Consider the following 19,222-nt stretch of genomic DNA (forward strand, 5'->3'; position numbering starts at 1 on the left):
AGTGCTAAAAAATTCACATCATACACAACAATGCCACCTAGCCAATTTCAACCGATTGCTCTCTTTTTCGATTCAAACATGCTTCTAACATACACAGTGTACTTGTACATTACGTTACATAATTCCTAATAATTTCGAAACCTATTCTGTTCAATCCCTGAAAATGGTTTTGCAAGATTTTTTTCTTTTTTCTTACATGATATATCAAACATAGTAGAATAAAAGAAATATTCAACTTAACATTACAAAGATTTGATGTCAAAATACGTATGCTAGATGTATTTGAAAACAAAGGCAAGTTTTTCTGCCAGATGCTAGATTGAAAATTTTCTTGCTAATTACCTCAAGAAAATGAAAGCTTAGCATTAAAAATGCAAAATTAGTAACACTGGACTCAACAGATCCGTGCATCGTACTAATAGCAACCGTTCATTAGTTATGTGAAGATGGTGTTAGTAGTACAAATGATAGTTATTGTATGATTAAAAATATCAAAATAAACGAAGTCGCAAAGCCGATTCTATGTCATGTTTTTTTCTAAACACGTAGCCTAAAAGGAAAAATGATATTGTTAAACTACAATAAAGTTTTGTACATACTTACCTGGCAGATATATACTTAGCTATAGTCTCCGACGTTCCCGACAGAATTTCAAATCTCGCGGCACACGCGACAGGTAGGTCAGGTGGTCTACCTTACCCGCCGCTGGGTGGCGGATGTACGAAACCACTCCCGTAAGCTTGTCAGATTTTTCTCTTCCACCTGTCTCCTGAGGGGAGGCTGGGTGGGACCATTAATCGTATATATCTGCCAGGTAAGTATGTACAAAACTTTATTGTAGTTTAACAATATCATTTTTGTACATGAACTTCCCTGACAGATATATACTTAGCTGATTGGCACCCTTGGTGGAGGGTAAGAGGACAGCTCAATAATACAGGTAAGACGGGAAACAACTAATGTTGTAGGATATAAAAACCTTGGTTCTCACCTTTTCAGGATGAAGACTTCATAGATACTATCTCTGAGTCTGCATTGCCTGGAGAGCTACAGCTAGGACGTGACCTGATGCTGAAAGACTCTCGGATCTACCACTGGGATATGTGATCCCCTATTGTGGTAGAATCCAAGTCGGATGCTGTTAGAGGGACCTTGTCCGCTTACCTAACAGATCCTTACCACTACCTCTGCAAGGAGCCAAAAACCCACCAGACCACCTAACCAAAATACAAAGGGTTAATATTACGACAAAAAGAGGTGCCTCCTGCAACCTCTTTCAGACAACCAAAAACAACAATATAAAATATAGGGTAACATATAAAAAATTTACACAGGATAAGTTTCAGCTCCCTGCCCCAGCACCGAATCCGCCGATACGAAAGGACCCAAGGCGAAGCATTTATCATATGTGATTTTTACATCACGTAGGTAGTGGTTTGCGAAAACCGATTGGCATCTCCAAAAAGTCGCCTCCATCAAGTTCCGCACAGACATATTTTTTCTGAATGCAAGCGAAGTTGCGATGGCTCTCACCTCATGAGCTTTCACTTTCAGTAGTCTAAAATGATCGTTCCTTACAGGCAACATGTGCCTCTGTAATAAGGCTTCTCAGAAAAAAGGAAAGAGCATCTTCGACATGGGCCGAGTGGGGTGTCCTTTACGGAGCACCAAAGCACATCTTGATTAGCCTTAAGTTGTTCCTTCCTCTTAAGGAAATACTTCATAATTCTCATAGGGCAAAGAGTTCTTTCAGGCTCTTCCCCTACTAGAAAAGATAAACTACGAACTTCAAAGCTCCTGGGCCAAGGGCGTGATGGGTTTTCATTCTTTGCCAGGAAACTTGGAAGAAATGACACACCATAGAATCTTCCTTAAACCCTACATTGCCCTCAATAGCTTGGAGCTCACTCACTCTCTTAGCTGTAGCTAGGGCCAAAAGGAAGATAGCCTTCTTCGTCAAATCCTTGAAAGAGGCTAAGCCAGGAGGTTCGAATCTAGACGATCCAAGGAATTGTAGGACTACGTCTAGATTCCAGTTCGGTACTACATGAGGACGCTTAATGGTTTCAAATGATCTAATAAGATCATGCAGGTCCTTATCATCGGATATATTTAAGCCTCTATGCCGAAATACCGCCGCCAACATACTGCGGTATCCTTAATAGTTGACACAACCAGATGACATTCTCTTTGAGGAAAAATAAGGAATCCGCAATTTGGGTCACAGAGGTACTGGAAGAGGAAATGTTTCTTCCTCTTGCACCAACGTCTGAAGACATCCCACTTTGACTGGTATACACGCAAGGTGGAAGGTCTCCTCGCTCTGCGATTGCTTTAGCAGCTGTTGCTGAAAAGCCTTTCGCTCTGACCAAACTTTGGACAGTCTGAAACCAGTCAGACTGAGAGCGAGGAGATTTTTGTGGTACCTGTCGAAGTGGGGTTGTCTGAGTAGATCGCTCCTTAGCGGAGCGATCTTGGAAGGTCCACCAACCATTCCAGTACCTCTGTGAACCATTCTTGGGCCGGCCAAAAGGGAGCGATTAAGGTCATTCTCGTTGAATCGGACTCTACGAACTTCTTGATGGTTAGCCCCAGGATCTTGAAGGGGGGAAACGCGTAGACGTCGAGTCCGTTCCAGTCTAGAAGAAGAGCATCTATTGCTACTGCCTCTGGATCTGATATCGGAGAGCAGTAAGGATCCAGCCTCTTGTTCTTTGACGTGGCAAAGAGGTCTATGTGTGGCCTGCCCCATAACTTCCACAGGCTCTAGGCATTACATCAGATGAAGGGTCCACTCTGTGGGAAGGACCTGATCTTTCCTGCTGAGGAGATCTGCTCTACATTCCTTTCTCCCTGCACGAACCTGGTGAGAAGCTTGATTCCCTCTTTCTTCTGCCCACAGAAGAAGGTCTCTTGCTGTCTCGTACAAGGGAGAAGGAATGCGTCCCCCCTCCTGTTTCCTGATGTATGCCAGAGCTGTAGTGTTGTCCGCGTTGACCTGCACTACCGATCTTCTGACTTTGGGCTCGAAAGCCTTCAGAGCCAACCACACAGCCATCAACTCCTTTCTGTTGATGTGCCAGGCTACCTGGTCCCCCACCCAGGTACCTGACACTTCGCTGGTTCCCAGAGTTGCACCCCACCCCATGTCCGACGCGTCGGAGAACAACACCAGGTTGGGGGTCTGTGATTGAAGAGACAGTCCCCTTCGCAAAGAGGTTGGGATCTGTCCACCATAAGAGATGTTTCTTGATGTCCTGGGATAACGACAGGGCGAGAACGTCAAATCCTGAGAACGACGACTCCAATTCCGATGAAGAAAGAAATTGGAGTGGTCTCAGGTGCAACCTTCCTAGGGAAACGAATTGCTCCAGAGAGGAGAGCGTCCCCAGCAGACTCATCCACTCCCTCACTGTGCATACTTCTTTCCCTAAGAAGGTTGTTACTCTCTCGAATCCTCGGGCTATCCTTTCCTGCGAGGGAAAAGCCCGAAAACTCAGAGAGTTCTCTGTATCCCGAGATACACACACTCTTGCTCGGGAATTAGTGATGACTTCTTGAAATTGACGAGAAGTCCCAAAGCCTTCGTCAATTCTAAAGTTACTTGTAAGTCCTTCAAACAACGATCTTCTGAATTGGCCCTTATTAGCCAATCGTCGAGGTACATGGATATCCTCACCCCTTTCAAATGAAGCCATTGAGCCCACATCCTCAAATCCCCGTGAACACTTGAGGGGGGCCGTCGAGAGGCCGAAACACAGGAGCCCTGAAACTGAAAATTTTCCCCCCCATCATGAATCTGAGAAACTTCCTCGAGGAAGGATGGATCGGTACGTGGAAGTAAGTGTCCTGTAAATCCAAGGAAACCATCAGTCCCCTGGACGAAGTGCTGCCAGCACTGATGAAGGCGTTTCCATCGTGAACTTCTTCTTTTCTACGAAGAAGTTCAGGGCGCTTACATCCAACACCGGTCTCCATCCCCCTGAGGACTTCGGAACTAGGAAAAGGCGGTTGTAGAAGCCCGATGAATGATGGTCTGTCACTAGTTCGATAGCCCCCTTCTCCAGCATCTGATCTACTGCTAGATGGAGAGCTTGATTCATGATGGGGTCTCTGTACCTGGCCGTCAGTTTCCCTTGGGATGGCCGTCAAGGGAGGTCTTTCGACGAAATGGGATGAGGTAACCTACCTCCTCAAAATAGAAAGGGTCCAAGGATCCGCCCCTTTTTGGGCCCAGACTTCTGCAAACTCTAAGAGTCTGGCGCCCACCGTTGATTGAAGGACTTGCAAGTTATTTGGGGGCTTTAACAGACTTGGCGAAAGTCTTACCCCTTCTTGAAGGTCTACGACCTCTAAACGTAGAGGTTCTTGATGAAGATGCCCCTCGAAAGGGTTCTCGAACACTTGCCTTTTCCTTCTTAGCCTTGGTAGGGAAGGAAGGGCGAGGTTTTCTTGCCGACTGTGCCAAAAGGTCCTGGGTGGCTTTGGCCGAAAGTGACCTCGAAATGTCCTGCACTCGATGTTTCGGGAACAACTGAGTAGACTGAGGAGCAAACAGCAAAGAAGACCTCTGAGCATGGGAGACCGACTTCGTTAAGAAGGAACAATAAACCGACCTCTTCTTCACGATCCCGGCCCCATAAAGGGAGGCGATTTCACTCGCTCCGTCTCTTACCGACTTGTCCATACAAGACAAAACACACATAAGATCTTCTGGCGAAATTGACTCTGGCACTTCAATTTTCTTGGCTAGGACTCCCAACGACCAATCAAGGAAGTTAAATACTTCTAGCACTCTAAACATACCTTTGAGCAAATGATCCAATTCATTCATTGCCCAAGTCGTCTTAGCAGAGTTAAGGGCAGTTCTCCTTGTCGAATCTACCAGTGCCGAAAAATCCGAATCAGCCGAAGACGGTAGACCCAATCCTAAGGGCTCTCCTTTTTTTTTCTTTTGTTTTTTTTCGTTTACCAGTAACCCCAGCCCAGCGCGTCCTGATAACTTCGAAGGAGGGAAAAGCGAACATCGTTTTCCCCGCTTCTTCTTTGGAAGCCATCCAGGAACCAAAACTCCTCAGTGCCTTCTTCATAGAAAGAGTTGGCTTCATCCTCACACAAGAAGAACTCTTCGCTGTCTTCGCCGTGAAAAAAGTGAGTGAGAGAGAGGAGAGCCGTAGGCGTAAGGGAATCCCCAAAAACTTGTAAAAGTAGCTCTGTTAAGCTTTCTTGTAAGAAGAGACAGCAGCAGAAGTGTTCGGTTCCTCATCCGAACCTTCTAGGACGTCTTCTCGAGGCGAGCGCGGAAGATCCTTATGTGACGAAGGGATCCTAGCAGGAGTTGAGCGAGAGGTTGGAGAACGCCCTCTCTTAGAAGAGTTCACATCCACTGGAGAACGATGAGAAGATCTGGGAAGTCTACGATGAGACTCCCTCTTCGAGGTATACGGAATCTCAGCCGAAGGAGAGGTAGGGCTCCTACTCCGAGAATCCTCGGAGGAAAAACATCCACAGGGCGCTTACGAGGAGGCGAGCGCCTACTATACTCTATGCGCCTATCCTGAGGCGAGCGGCTGCCAGGAGGAAGAGCGCCTATCGAGAGCAGATGCGTCTTGCGCGGCTTCCTCCATACCTGTCCAGTTGCGTACGATCAACGGAAGTCCGACTGGAAGGCGAAATGCGCCTACTAGGAGAAGGCTGCTTGCGAGACTCTTGACGTCTAACAACGAGGGTTAACATTCAGGAGAAGGGCGCTTCAAAAACTAACGAGCGCCTACTTGGAGAAGGGCGCTTCCGGGATTCCTGGTGCCTACCAAGAGACAAACGGTCAGGAGAAGTGCGCCTAGAAGCGGGAGAGAGCGCCTACACGGAGAAGGGCGCTTGAAAGACTCTTGTTGTCTGCCCCTAGGAGAATAATCAGGAGTATGACGCCTTAAAAGAGACGAGCGCCTACTAGGAGATCTATGTGCAGTAGGCTCTTGGCGCCTACCTTGCGGGGAGCGGCTAACAGTAGGCCGTCTATCATGCACGCGACTCCTACCAGACTCTAGATGCCTGTCAGGAGAGAAGTCACGATCCGACACTCGAGGAGAGTGACATCTGGAAGAAGAACGCCTACTTGTATAAGGGCGCCTTCTAGAATCTTGAGGCTGCTGAGGAGAAGTTTTACGCGAGGGAGTTGAAGAAATCGCGTGATGAGCAGGTGCAGTGCGCTTACCGGAAGCGGGAATCCAATCTGGAGAAAAAACTTCTTTCTCCCTAGAGCGTCCTACCGATGTTTGGCGTCTTGAAATCGAAGAGAGCCAGGCGCGAGCGAGGGCGCTCACGCGAGCGAGGGCGGGGCGGACCTCACTCGAGCGAGGGCGCTCACGCGAGCCCACCTTCATACGAAACCTCCCCATATGAAGGAGAACGATCCTCTGAAGAGCGGCGCCTAGATCTCTTGATCGGAAGAGAAACGTCCTTCTTCCTACGTGATCTAACTGCTAGAGAGTCTGCTAGCGCCGTGATCTGAGCTTGAAGTCCCGCGAGTACTCTCGTAGGAGAATCTTCTTGTTCTTCCTCGGAAGCAGGGCGCCGAGCGCGGAGCGCGAGAAGAAGAACGATCACAGGATTTCTTGGGTTTCTTCGCCTCCACCGACGATTCTTCGGGAAAACCTCCGGACTAGAAGCCAAAGGACTGCAGGGAGCCTTCCAAGCCCTCTTCAACGGGCGCGACGCATCCGGGGAGTTCCAACCTCTCTTCGGAGAGGGAGACGAGAGGAGAAGCATTGGGGCGTAGGAGCTCCTTCTTGTAGCGATCCGAGGCAGCCTGGGAGCGTACTTCAGGATCTGCCGAGGGGACGCCTGACCGGTGGGGGCTCTCCCTAGCCCTCCTGCGGCTTTCGACTTTCCTACTCCACTGGAACTGGGAGTCTGGAAGAGGTCTAGCCTAGAGGCACTAAGGAGCCGGTCAGACGCACCCTCCACAACACTGGGGACACTGCACTGATCACTAACACTCTCCTTACCTTCCAACCTGACGAATCTTCTGATCCATAGAACGATTCTTGGCTTTCAGAGCTGCCGCCTCCGAAGGCGAATCTTCGGCTTCGGTGCGGGGAGCCGGGGCTGCAACTTGGAAGAAGGTTCTAATTCTACGTTAGTACTATTAGGATCCACATCCAACTCACTCATTCTAGATCTGCTAGAACTTCTAGAGGAAGCCTTACGCACTCTATCACGTTCCAACTTCCTAACATAAGAAGAGAGAGCCTTATATTCTTCTTCATTCAATCCCTTACATTCATTACAAGGGTTAGCAAAAGCACATTCATTCCCCCTGCATTTCATGCAAACGTGTGGGGTCTACCGAAGCTTTCGGCAACCTCACCTTACATCCTTCATTCCACGCAAACCCTAAACAAAACCGAAGTTTTAACTACCGATTCTAGATCAGACATCGTTAAAGAAAATCAAACTCAAAATCAAACCGGTCCACAATCAGCGTATGCCAAGCCAACAAAGCGAATACGTCACCAAAAGAAGTCCAAATTAACTCCAGGCAAGCGAGAATCGAAAAACTATCGAGAGGAACCGACAACAGTTGTTATCGTTCCCGCGACAGAGAAAAATCTGACAAGCTTACGGGAGTGGTTCGTACATCCGCCACCCAGCGGCGGGTAAGGTAGACACCTGACCTACCTGTCGCGTGTGCCGCGAGATTTTGAAATTCTGTCGGGAACGTCGGAGACTATAGCTAAGTATATATCTGTCAGGGAAGTTCATGTACAAAATGTTATTTTGTTTGTTTCATCACTGCCACAAACCCCTAACAATGCAGAGAGAGAGAGAGAGAGAGAGAGAGAGAGCGAGAGAGAGAGAGAGAGGAGAGATAGAGAGAGAGAGAGAGAGAGATAGAGAGAGAGAGAGAGAGAGAGAGAGAGAGTTAAAAGAATTACGATGTCTCAGACTTGTTAGTCCATCCGAAGAGACATCATGTGCTCCGTTATTCATTTTATTCAGCCTCGGCTATAACCTGCAGCTTCTATTTGTACTGGGATTCTTTCTTCAGATCTCCATTACATGAAGAAAGAGTAAAAATGTATTTTATTTTTACTTTTGGAAGCCACCATTGAACATCGGCAGTGACAACTTAAACACAACAACTTGATAAATGCTCGATAGTTATGGCAGATGACGTGTCAGCAATCAGCCGTTTCTCTCCTCTCTCTCTCTCTCTCTCTCTCTCTCTCGAGAGAGAGAGAGAGAGAGAGAGAGAGAGAGAGAGAGAGAGACTGTTGCCTGATAGGTTGTAACATTGACAGATATCCATTAGCAAAAGTTGAATAATAATTGTGTATTGAGAATAATGATCCTTTTAATAAAACTGTTGTTTTACTGTGTCTAATTATATTGCATGTATTATTACCATATTATAGTAATATGAAATGAACACAGCGATCTACCATTTGCATTCTGGTTTTGTTTACATTGTTAAAATAATCAATTGATTCTGTTGTACCAATATCATCACTGTTTTTAGTTGCCGAATGGAACTTAATTCAGTGATATGCCTATAATATATAATGTGAGAATGGTTTTATTACCTTTATTGTCAGTTAATATCAAAATGTGAATCTGTTCATGTATGTTGGTGGTTATCGCACTACAACTAGGTTTAGCCTACCAATGAATGTCATACATATACTTTGAATAGGCTATTTTATTATGGAGATATGCCAATAATATATAACGTGAGAATGGTTTTATTACCTTTATTGTCAGTTAATATCATAATGTGAGTCGTTTCATGTATGCTGGTGATTATCGGACCTCGCGTGAGGCTTAGCCCATCGATAAACATCGCATACGCAACACGTTTGTCCCGCAATGCTGCGATTCATACCAGTGATATAGCATGAGAAGCGGTCCAAGAAAAAACCCGTGAATGACTGATTCTGTGATTGCTGATCCGCGACTAAGCGATGCCCCACCGTATTACAAAGCCAACGGCGCAGGGGATCATGAAGGCTTTGAACCTGTCAACAGATGCCGAATGCTTCGACATCCGAGAAGAAGTCAAGTCATTATACCTGCCTTTTGAAGGGTGATGTTCAAGACTATCCATGCAAATCGTCTATTGTCTTCGCCAATGGCAGAGAGAGACAAGATGTGGTCTTGAAAAACAAAACTCTGTCTGATGATTCTCACAAGGGCTTGTATACCCTAAACAAGAGTTAAATGCCATCCAGAGACCTGAGGTCCTTGTAGTGGTAAGACAGATAACTGTCCTACAGGTATGCACCTAATACTCTGCCAGTGCATCTGATAACGACACGTCGCGAGGAGAATATAAAAGTATTTTCAAACGCTACTGTTGATCAAGCACCAGCCTAATTCTTTCTTCATCCTTCGAAAGAGGAAAAGGAATAAGGACTGGTAGCAGACCTCCTTCATTCTCTAATGAAGAGAGCAAAGGCACAGCTGTCCCAAAGGGAGGCTTCCATGGTGACAACAGGACACCGAAGATAACTAGCTCTTAGCCAAACTGGTTGTTCTCAAAACAGGAACAATGGAGAGGTGAAGTTTGATACTTCCTGAATGATATCCATCCTGAACAACTTGGGCATACGTCCAGTGAGATCCTAAGACCAAACAAGGAACATAAGCGCTCGCAGTTGAACTCTGGGGAGAAATCTCCCTAGAGTTCCTCTGATTCCCCTTGCCCTTTCCAGTGTAACCAAGGAAGTAGAGGGAACAGGAGAGGGGGATCAAATGTTCTCTTTTGCCACCCTGGCAGAACCAGCAGGGGGGGTGATTTGCATGTGATCATCAACTTGCAGTGATGGTAACACAAGTCTAGGATAGCATCTTTGCCTCAGCAAAAGCATTTCCTGAGGAGAGAGCAGAGGTTCTAACGCAAATGTAAGCGAGATTTGGATAAAGTTGAGCAAAACATTGGTTGGCAACAACTTGCAACGTCTTTGCCATGCATCCATCTTCTCCGAGGTTGAAAACTCACGGAATGAGGACTGCACAGAGAACCTCCTCTCCAACTCTCCCGACATCCTGTCTTGAGAGACTGACATATCTTCACTGAACCGTTAACAACACTAATGCTAGTGTTGACAAGCAGAGGTGAGTAACTGTATGAATCACGCCCTTCTCCAGCCCTGCACCAGAATCAAGATGGTGAGCTGTTGCTCCAGCACCAATTTTAGATGCACAATACTCCATAGAGGATTGTACATTCAAAGTGTTTTGCAAACAAGCCGCCCCAATGCAGCACTAGTTCTAGAAGGGAAATTCCAAGACTAAGTGGTAGGAGTATGAACCAAAGTCTGCACTCATGCGGTTCCCCGAAATGCGTAACTGGTCTTAGTCCCGAAGGATTAGGAGAACCAACAGGAGATCCAACTGCTTCCTCTGTGTAAGGAGGCAGACCCTTCTAAGTCCCATGGCAGGGCTTCTTAGGGGGCAGAGAGGCTACCTTCTTCAACCAACGTAGTCTTAGGAGAAGGGGAGGAGGCGGCAGAATACAACAACAGTGAAGATGAAGACGATTATGAGGATGAAGACGACAACAACTTTCCTCGACTACTCAAATGTACGACAAGATGATCCAAGGATTGATCTCGAAATACCAACCCTTGTAGCCAAATTCCAAAAAGAGAGGTATAAGACGGAGGGGGAAAACCAAAAGGGTCCAGCAACCAGGTAAGGAAAAGGGGGTACTACTCTACCTGTCCTGCTAGAAAAACCAACAGGAGCAGTAGATCGTGGGTGATCATCAACATATGATGTCTGCAACATGGGAAATGAGGGTACTTATGCCATGGCAAAGAACCAACCTGAGAAAAGCAGAAAGTTCACTCGGACAGAGATAAGCACTTCACTTGGTCGATCCGGACTGGTTGAGCCAAATCGAGTGAGCTGAGCAGATCACAATAACATAACTATGAGTGGTAATTGTCAGCTAACAACTATCACTTCTTCCCACACTCACTAGTCTCCTTCGAGGCCAAAGCCTCTCGAGAAGAAGTACAATGGGGGATTCTGCATCTGCTGTACTATGTGCTCAAACCCTGAGGTCCAGGACACAAGGATCGAACTTGACCACTCACTTAAAAAAGTGTTGGGAGGCAGTGTCAAAACACCTAAGTGTCTTGGCTCTTTGTGTGCCCACACCAGATTGGAGAGCAAAATCCCCTATCCTGGGTGCATTATTTAAGGAAACGTACAAAACCAGAGACAAAATTTTGTTGAAAAAACTATGAAAACTGAATTGTATGAAAACCATGGCGTACGTAAACTGAGGTTCCACTGTATGATTAATAAAAAGAGACTCCTCTCATCCTAAAGGGCACATTGTCCTCTGAAGTGATAAAAGACCCCTGAGAATAAGTCACCCAATCACCAACAGCAGCCACTCCTCGCTCGACAAGTGAGCACAGAGGGCGAGGAAGATATTTCTCCTGAAGGGAAGAATACCAAGAGAGAAAAACAGGGCAAATGCTCTGAAGTCTTCTCCCAGTAAATTCTCCTACAGCGTAAGCACAAATGTCATCTTCAATAACCAACCAACATACTGTCGTGCCCTTAATATCAAAGGGCACAAGGAAGTAATAAGGGTGTGTTACGCCCTTGCCACTGACCCAGAGGCACACACACTGGGGTAAGGCGGTTGCAAGGCTATTATAAAAAGTGGGTTTGAATATTAATAAATATCAAATACAGTACAGGCAGTCTCCAGTTTATGACAGTGGTTCCATTCTGACGCCGTGTCAAAGGTGTCTTGAAAACCACGTAACCTGTATTTTTATAAAGCCTTTCATAAAAAACCTCCAAATTTTTAACATTCTGCTGTTTTGGAGCCAGAGAGAGAGAGAGAGAGAGAGAGAGAGAGAGAGAGAGAGAGAGAGAGAGAGAGAGAGAGAGAGAGAGAGACTTTGCCTCATCCTCAACTAAGCAAAAGACATGGAATTTGACAGAACTGTGTAAATTCTTACCTAATTTTTCCTATTTATTGAAATGCAAAAGTTCTTAATTATAGCATGAAACATGAAAAAACTATATAAAATTAAAACATACTATACATAAATACTATGCATAAAAAACTTCTTATCTCGGAGAGAAAAAAAATACTGCTCACCCCAACTGTTAGTGAATACTAAGCCCTTTAGTTAGAAGATCTGTGGTTGGTTAAAATCCCACCCTTTCAGCCAATAGCAAGTCGTCAAGGAAATAGGAGGGTTGTTGCAAGCTGTTAGTGGCTGCTTTCAGTCCCTCCAGCCAATAGCATGTTGTCATTGAATAAGGGGGTTGCTACGAGCTCTGTTATTGGCTACTTCCAATCCCGATTGCCAATGTGTCGTCATAGAGCAAACGCCAGAGAAATAAAAATTGTAACATGACCAATGATGGAATTTTAGTATATACGTATCTAAATTTTTATGTTGATACAGTAGGGCATAATTCATTAGAGGATATACACAGTACACATTAAATCTGAAGACTGAAATTATTCATGAGTTGAGAGAGAGAGAGAGAGAGAGAGAGAGAGAGAGAGAGAGAGAGAGAGAGAGAGAGAGAAGAGAGAGAGAGAGGGAGAGGGTTAAGGGGGGGGGGGGGGGAAGGGGGGGGGGGGGGGGAAAAGAGAGAGAGAGAGATTCGTGAGTTACTCAGGGAAGAGAAAGAGAGGTGTTGCGCTTACATAGTAAGCTGTTTTGTGATTTCATGGGATTTTAATTTAAAACTTTAATGATACATTTCTGTGGTTACCTAATTATTACTATTAGAAAATGAGTACAAATCATATTTTTTATCATAAAGATGTATTTATTGAGGAAAATAAAATGAAAAGTCAGTAATTGGCGACTATTGCTCTACGAATGTAAATCTTATTTCTTCCATTCAGATCGGCGTCCGAAAAACCATCAAAATTCGTAAGAAAACCTTACTTTTACTCCTTTGAGTGTCTTGAAAACAACATATCTTTCACTTATGTTGAGTTTTTCATAAGATAATACATCCAAATTTTTAACATTCTGCCATTTTGTCTCCATAGTTCTTCCGTTTGGGCTGGTGTCATCTGAAAAACCTTTGAAGTCATGAGAAAACTTTACTTTTAATCCTTTGAGTATTTTGAAAACAATGTATCATGCATTTTTATCGGGTTTTTTCACAAAAAAAACTCCTGATATTGACAATTCTGCCTTTGGATGCATATTCCCAAACAGCCCGAAACACCAATTAACCTCTCTGGGCTGGGTCCACGCGTTGGCTCCCAAGACAAACCCACTATAACACTAGGAACATCACTAAGTACTCTTCCAACAGATGACTTATTAACATGTCCGTGAATGGTCACGGGCGTGGCAGACGTAAATAAGGTAAACTGGGAGGTTGATATGAAGAAACTATGTGTGTTGTGAAGTCAGAGAACAGAATGAGGAGTAATGTGCAGCACCATATGAAAGTCTAGTATGGCTGGTTGGTGCAACTGGAATTTTCTACATGGAAATTAGACAACTCATGAATAATGGGGTTGTAGTGAACACATACTAACATATTACCAGAGGAAAAAATTTAGATTGCTATAATCTTCATAAATCTGATGAAACATTAGGGAAAATCTTCCGAACTTTCATTCATAACAACATAAATTAGCAATCAAGTATTTTTAACTGCACACATATAACATTAAGGATAAATGTGGATACAATACAGCAGAACATCTCAAAAACAATAAACATCTATACTTTGAAGAACAATTTCATTAAACAGCACATCATGATGAAAAAACACATTTCACACTTACGTCTACATCAAATTCATCCTCCTCTTCTTCTTTCTTAATTTTTTTCAGCTTCTCTTTTTCTCTTTTTTCCTTATTTTTCTTGCGTCTTGATCCAGCCATAAAGCGCTGATGTTCAGGAAACTTATCCACACGAGATAAGAGACCAGAACTATAATACAGGTACCCTCGGTTCTGTAAGGATCATGAATTACATTAGTAATTGAGCTTAATCACTTTCACCAAAATCAAACAGGAGAAAAATATATGGCAGGTAGACATGCCAAAGGGAGAATAATTATTCGGTAAAACAATGACACAGAAGAGCTGGGTGAATACATAATTTTGAGAAATTACTAAGTCATAAAAATGATATTTTTATGATAAAATTTTATATATTTACCAAGTAAGTACTACATAGCTATAAGTTTGATGCAGCTTAAATTTGAAATTCACAGTCGTGATCCTTTGGTTTTTGGTGTAGGTAACGGACCCCACTCACTTTTGGGAAGCATAGGTACAACGTAGCTGAAGAGCTCAATTCAAAGTCTAGACAGGGAAGGAGAGCAAAGATTAGCAGAACACAAAAGATCAGTGTGAAATGCATCAGAGAACTCAGGGATTTTCCTTCAAAAGTAGCTGTCTGTACAAAAGGAGAATGCTGGAATCTGCTGTCATCAATCAAACCAACAATATGAACCTGTCAGGAGGACATTGGAGATCGGACGACATCGACGAACTAATCCTTAGGCCACTCCTCAAGCAGGTGTCCAAGAACATCCGACCACCAGACGAGTGGCCAGCCGGGAGTTAATGAGGCCAGAAATCACTAGTAAATAGTTTAATTTCCACCCATCCTGGGTCACCAACAGACTTACTGCCACACCTACATACATTTTTGTATACGTATATACTCTTGTAAGACATCCAATGTCCATATTTTACCAGTGATCAGGAGCACAGAAGGAAGTGCTCAAAATATATGGCTGCAACGTTATATTACAGTAAAAAAAGACATTCATTTAGTTACTGGGTAAGTACTATATGTATAAAATTTTATTTTATAAAAAATGTCAATTTTACACTATAAGTAACTTACCAAGTAACTACATAGCTGAATCCCACATTGACATGAAGTGGGACAGCATGGACATATACTAGTATACTTAAAAACACTCGGTAAGGGAGACGAATTTATAATTGTAAATTAGCTAGCACTGATAAAATGCTTGTTGTAATCTTACCTGGTGAGGGAGCCACAGCAGGAAGATACTGCCCCTGGTTAGAGTTCCTTTCAACCTGTAGTGGCATGACAATAAAGTCAGAAGTTGCCTCTACTTTAGTGAGGTGCTTTGCAACCAAGGAGTGCTCCGATGGTTGCCAAAGCATTACAATAAACAAAAGCCCTTGCCCTGGGCTATACACAAAACAACCAGAAATTCAAGTTACCTAAATACCAATTAAAAACAAATACTATTATCCATCCATAAAAAATCAAGATCGTTGGGTTTTCCGGATACACAGTAAGCCCCCCAGCTTCCCAAAAACTCGACAACCAATGTCAAGGAAAGTTGACAGAGGAGAACAGGATATTCTCCTATCCTTCCTTGCCCAATACCATGCCAGCTACAGATAAAGGTAATAATGCACTACAGTTATCATAGATTGTTTCAACATCACAAGCAAATATTTGCAAAAAAAATATTTACACCTCCAGAATGTAGATTGTACAATTGACATAAAGAGATAAATTACTTTTGAAAACCAAAGCAGCTACTGTCCTAACTTCATGGGCTTTAACATTACAAATAGAAAAATCCTCTTCTCTAATCTTCGAATGAGACTTGGCAATAATGTCTCTTATAAAAAACGTGAGCATTTTTGGATAGAGAGGGGTCCTCAACTGATCACCAGAGGTTAGGGGAGAGACCTCTGATACCCCTTGTTCTCTCCAAGTTATGTTTTAAAGCTCTTACTGGGCAAAGAGTCCTTTCTTGATCCGTGTGACTGAGGATTAACGGTCAGAGATCTGGTTATGGATGACCGAGGCAAAGGATAGGATGGCGTTTCATTTTTGGCTAAGAAACCCAAAGTAAATGAACAGACCATATTTCCTTGTGTAAAGCCTATCTTCTTGTCTAAACCATGAACTTCACTAACTCTTTTAGCCACAGTTAAGGCTACCAAAAACAGTATCTTTCTGGTTATATCACTAAGGGATGAGGATTGAAGAGGTTTGAATAGAGGGGCCGAGATACACTTTAGAACAATATCTAAATTCCCAGAAAGTACGGCTGTCCTCCCTAGCTTGGATGTCTCAAAAGACTTAACTATTATTGGAAGATATGTCTAGTCCCGCTGTGCCTAAACACAGAGTTTAGTGTGGCCCTGGCCCCATAGCCCTTGATGGTGGAAGCAGCTAAATGTCACGATGTCCCTAAAAAGAGTAAAAAATCGGCTATTTGAGCTACAGTGGTAGAAGTAGATGAGATGTTGTGTCTTCTACACCAGCTGCAGAAAACTGCCCATTTTGACTGATAAACATTAGAAGAAGACTGGCATTTGTATTTTGTAATCGCCTCTGCAGCTGGTCTTTAAAAGCCCTTTGCTTTGGCAAGCTCCATGACAGTTTGAAGACCATCAGAGCAAGAGTGGATAGTCCTTAGTGGAACCGATGATAGTGCAGTTGCTTGAGTAGATTTCATTGCTGTGGCAGTGGCAGAAGTCTTGGGGAATCCACAAGCAGGTTGAGGAGGTCCGGGAACCATTCCTTCAGTACCCAAAAGGTTGCTACCAGAGTCATTGATATGTTGCTATGTGACAAACTTATGACATCTCTCACCATACTGAAAGATGGGAATGCATAGATGTCAGAGTCCAACCAATCCTGGATCATCGTGTCTGTTCCCCATGCTAGAGGATCTGGGACTGGTGAGCAATAAAGGGGAATTTCTTGTAGGAACAAATGAAGACTTGAGAGTAATAATAAAAATTTTGGTTTCATGACCAACAAAGACGAAAAAATGAAATTTTCATTATTAAAATGAAGTTTTATTGTATACTTACCGAACAATTATAGAGCCGTGATTTCCACGAGCGGCAGGATACTAAATTCAAATTTAGCGCGTCGGCGTCGCCAACACTGGTGGTGATGACGTCATCTCCCTCCACTCGCGGGAGAACCAGGTACAACTGCCCAGGTGAATCCAATTCTTTCTGCCCGTCCGTCCACCTAAGGGGAGGAGGGTATAATCATAATTGTTCGGTAAGTATACAATAAACTTCATTTTAATAATGAAAATTTCATTTTTATTGTAGTGTCTTACCGAACAATTATAGAGCTGATTACACATTTATGGGAAGGTGGGATTCAGTGGACCACTAGTATTTTTAAATGGTTACATTTATTGCAATACCAGTAAACACTCAAGGTGTCTGTTGTACCTTACCTTGTAAGAGAGCTACAGCAGACTGTTACTGCCTCTGGTCGGTGCTCTTCTTACTATTGTAGAGGAATTGGAATTTGACCAAAGTTAGCCTCTACAGGAGTGGAATCCTTCCGTAGTTCAAGCGAGTCAAGGCTGACTGACGGAGGATAGTAACAACAAAGATTGCCCTTGCCCTGGGCTAAGACCAGAAATTCAATCATACAAAACATTTGTCACCAACACCAGATTTAAAAACATATATACCCAACCATTGTAAAATCTGACCTAACAGACTGGTGAGTATCCCAGGTACTCAGTACCCCCAGCTTCCCTTGAACTCGACAACCTATTCAAGGTGAAAAGTTAGCATAGAGGTGACGACCCCTGTGCCGTTTCTCCCAACACCATGCCAGAAACCGCCACCGGACCTAACGTTTTACGATTCTCGAAAACCGTTTCTATCTCTTTGAGATAATGACTCGCAAAAACCGAATTCGATCTCCAGAACGTGCTCTGAAGAATCGAAGCTAAAGATAAATTCTTTCTGAATGCTAAAGAAGTTGCCACTGCTCTAACCTCGTGAGCTTAAACTCTCAGAACGGAAAGATTGTCGTTCTCGGACTGCGAGTGAGCTTCCCTGATAAGCTCTCTAATAAAGAACGATATAGCATTCTTAGAAAGAGGACGAGAGGGATTTTGAACCGAGGTCCAGAGCTTAGAAGATTGTCCTCTGATACCCTTAGTGGCAAACAGATATGCTTAATAGCCCTGACTGGACATAAGAGCCTTTCTTCCTCCTCATGTCCAACCAAATCAGATAAGTTCCTTACCACAAAACTCCTCGGCCAAGGATTAGAAGGATTCTCATTTTTGGCTAGAAAGGTCAAAGATACCGAAAATACAGCATTGCCTTGAGAGAAACCGACTCTTTTGTCTATAGCGTGCAATTCGCTGACACGCTTAGCAGAAGCTAGTGCAATAAGAAAGAGTGCCTTCTTAGTCAAGTTCCTGAGTGAAGCCGACTTCAAAGGCTCAAACGGTGGCCCCATGAGGAACTTAAGCACACATCTAAGTTCCAAGCCACTGTATCTTGCGGGAGCTTAGTGGTTTCGAAAGACCTAATGAGGTCCGACAGATCTGAATTGGAGGAAATATCCAAACCTCGATGTCGAAAAACCGAAGAGAGCATGGCTCTATATCCTCTGATCGTCGAAGGAGCCAGTTTCTTAGAGTTCCTAAGAAATAGAATAAAATCTGCTATTTCTGTTAAAGAGGTCGCAGAAGTAGAGACTTTAGCACTTCTACACCACTCTCTGAAGATTCTCCACTTCCCTTGATAGAGTTTGTTAGAAGACTCTCTCCTACAACGAGCGATAGCTTCTGCAGCTCTTCTTGAAAATCCTTTCGCTCTGACAAGATTCCGGACAGTCTGAACCCTGTCAGAGCTAGAGCGGACAAGTTTTGGTGGAACCTCTTGAAGTGAGGTTGTTTGAGAAGCCACTTCTCTGGAGGAAGAAGTCTGGGGAAGTCTACTAACAACTGGAGAAGGTCCGGGAACCACTCTTTCCTGGGCCAAAAGGAGCGATTAACGTTAGCGTTACATTGCTGTGCGACATGAACTTGTTCAGCACCTCTCTTATTAGACCGAACGGAGGGAATGCATAAGCTTCCAGACCCGACCAATCCAACAGCATTGCGTTCCACCGACCAAGCTAGAGGATCTGGGACTGGAGAACAAAAGAGAGGAAGACGGTTGTTCCTCGATGTCGCGAACAGGTCTATTGACGGCCGTCCCCAAAGGCGCCAAAGTTTCTGACAAATCTTGTTGTCCAAAGTCCACTCCAGAGGTAACACTTGCTGTTGACGACTTAACTCGTCCGCCAGGACGTTCATCTTTCCCGGAACAAATCTCGGGACTAGCTGAACCTTCGCTTCGTTTGACCACAGGAGGAGATCCTTGGCTACTTCGTACAGAGAGAAAGACTGAGTCCCCCCCTGTTTCCGCACGTACGAGAGAGCC

The 19,222-nt window shown here is 44.1% G+C and overlaps 2 protein-coding genes across 6 annotated transcripts in view; both read right to left on the minus strand.

The window, feature by feature from the left end:
• The window catches only part of LOC135207996 (serine-arginine protein 55-like), a 332,296-nt gene that overhangs the window by 219,212 nt on the left and 93,862 nt on the right, over positions 1-19,222 (minus strand). The gene's annotated exons all lie outside the window — the stretch shown is intronic.
• Positions 1-19,222, minus strand: part of LOC135207734 (chromatin-remodeling ATPase INO80-like) — a 75,092-nt gene that overhangs the window by 27,419 nt on the left and 28,451 nt on the right. Inside the window, exon 4 of the mRNA XM_064239560.1 lies at positions 13,799-13,969. Coding sequence (XP_064095630.1) covers positions 13,799-13,969 — 171 coding nt within the window. The remainder of the gene's footprint in view (positions 1-13,798; positions 13,970-19,222) is intronic.

The sequence above is a fragment of the Macrobrachium nipponense genome, chromosome 34 (assembly GCF_015104395.2).
Source record: "Macrobrachium nipponense isolate FS-2020 chromosome 34, ASM1510439v2, whole genome shotgun sequence".
Classification (NCBI taxonomy): Eukaryota; Metazoa; Arthropoda; class Malacostraca; order Decapoda; family Palaemonidae; genus Macrobrachium; species Macrobrachium nipponense.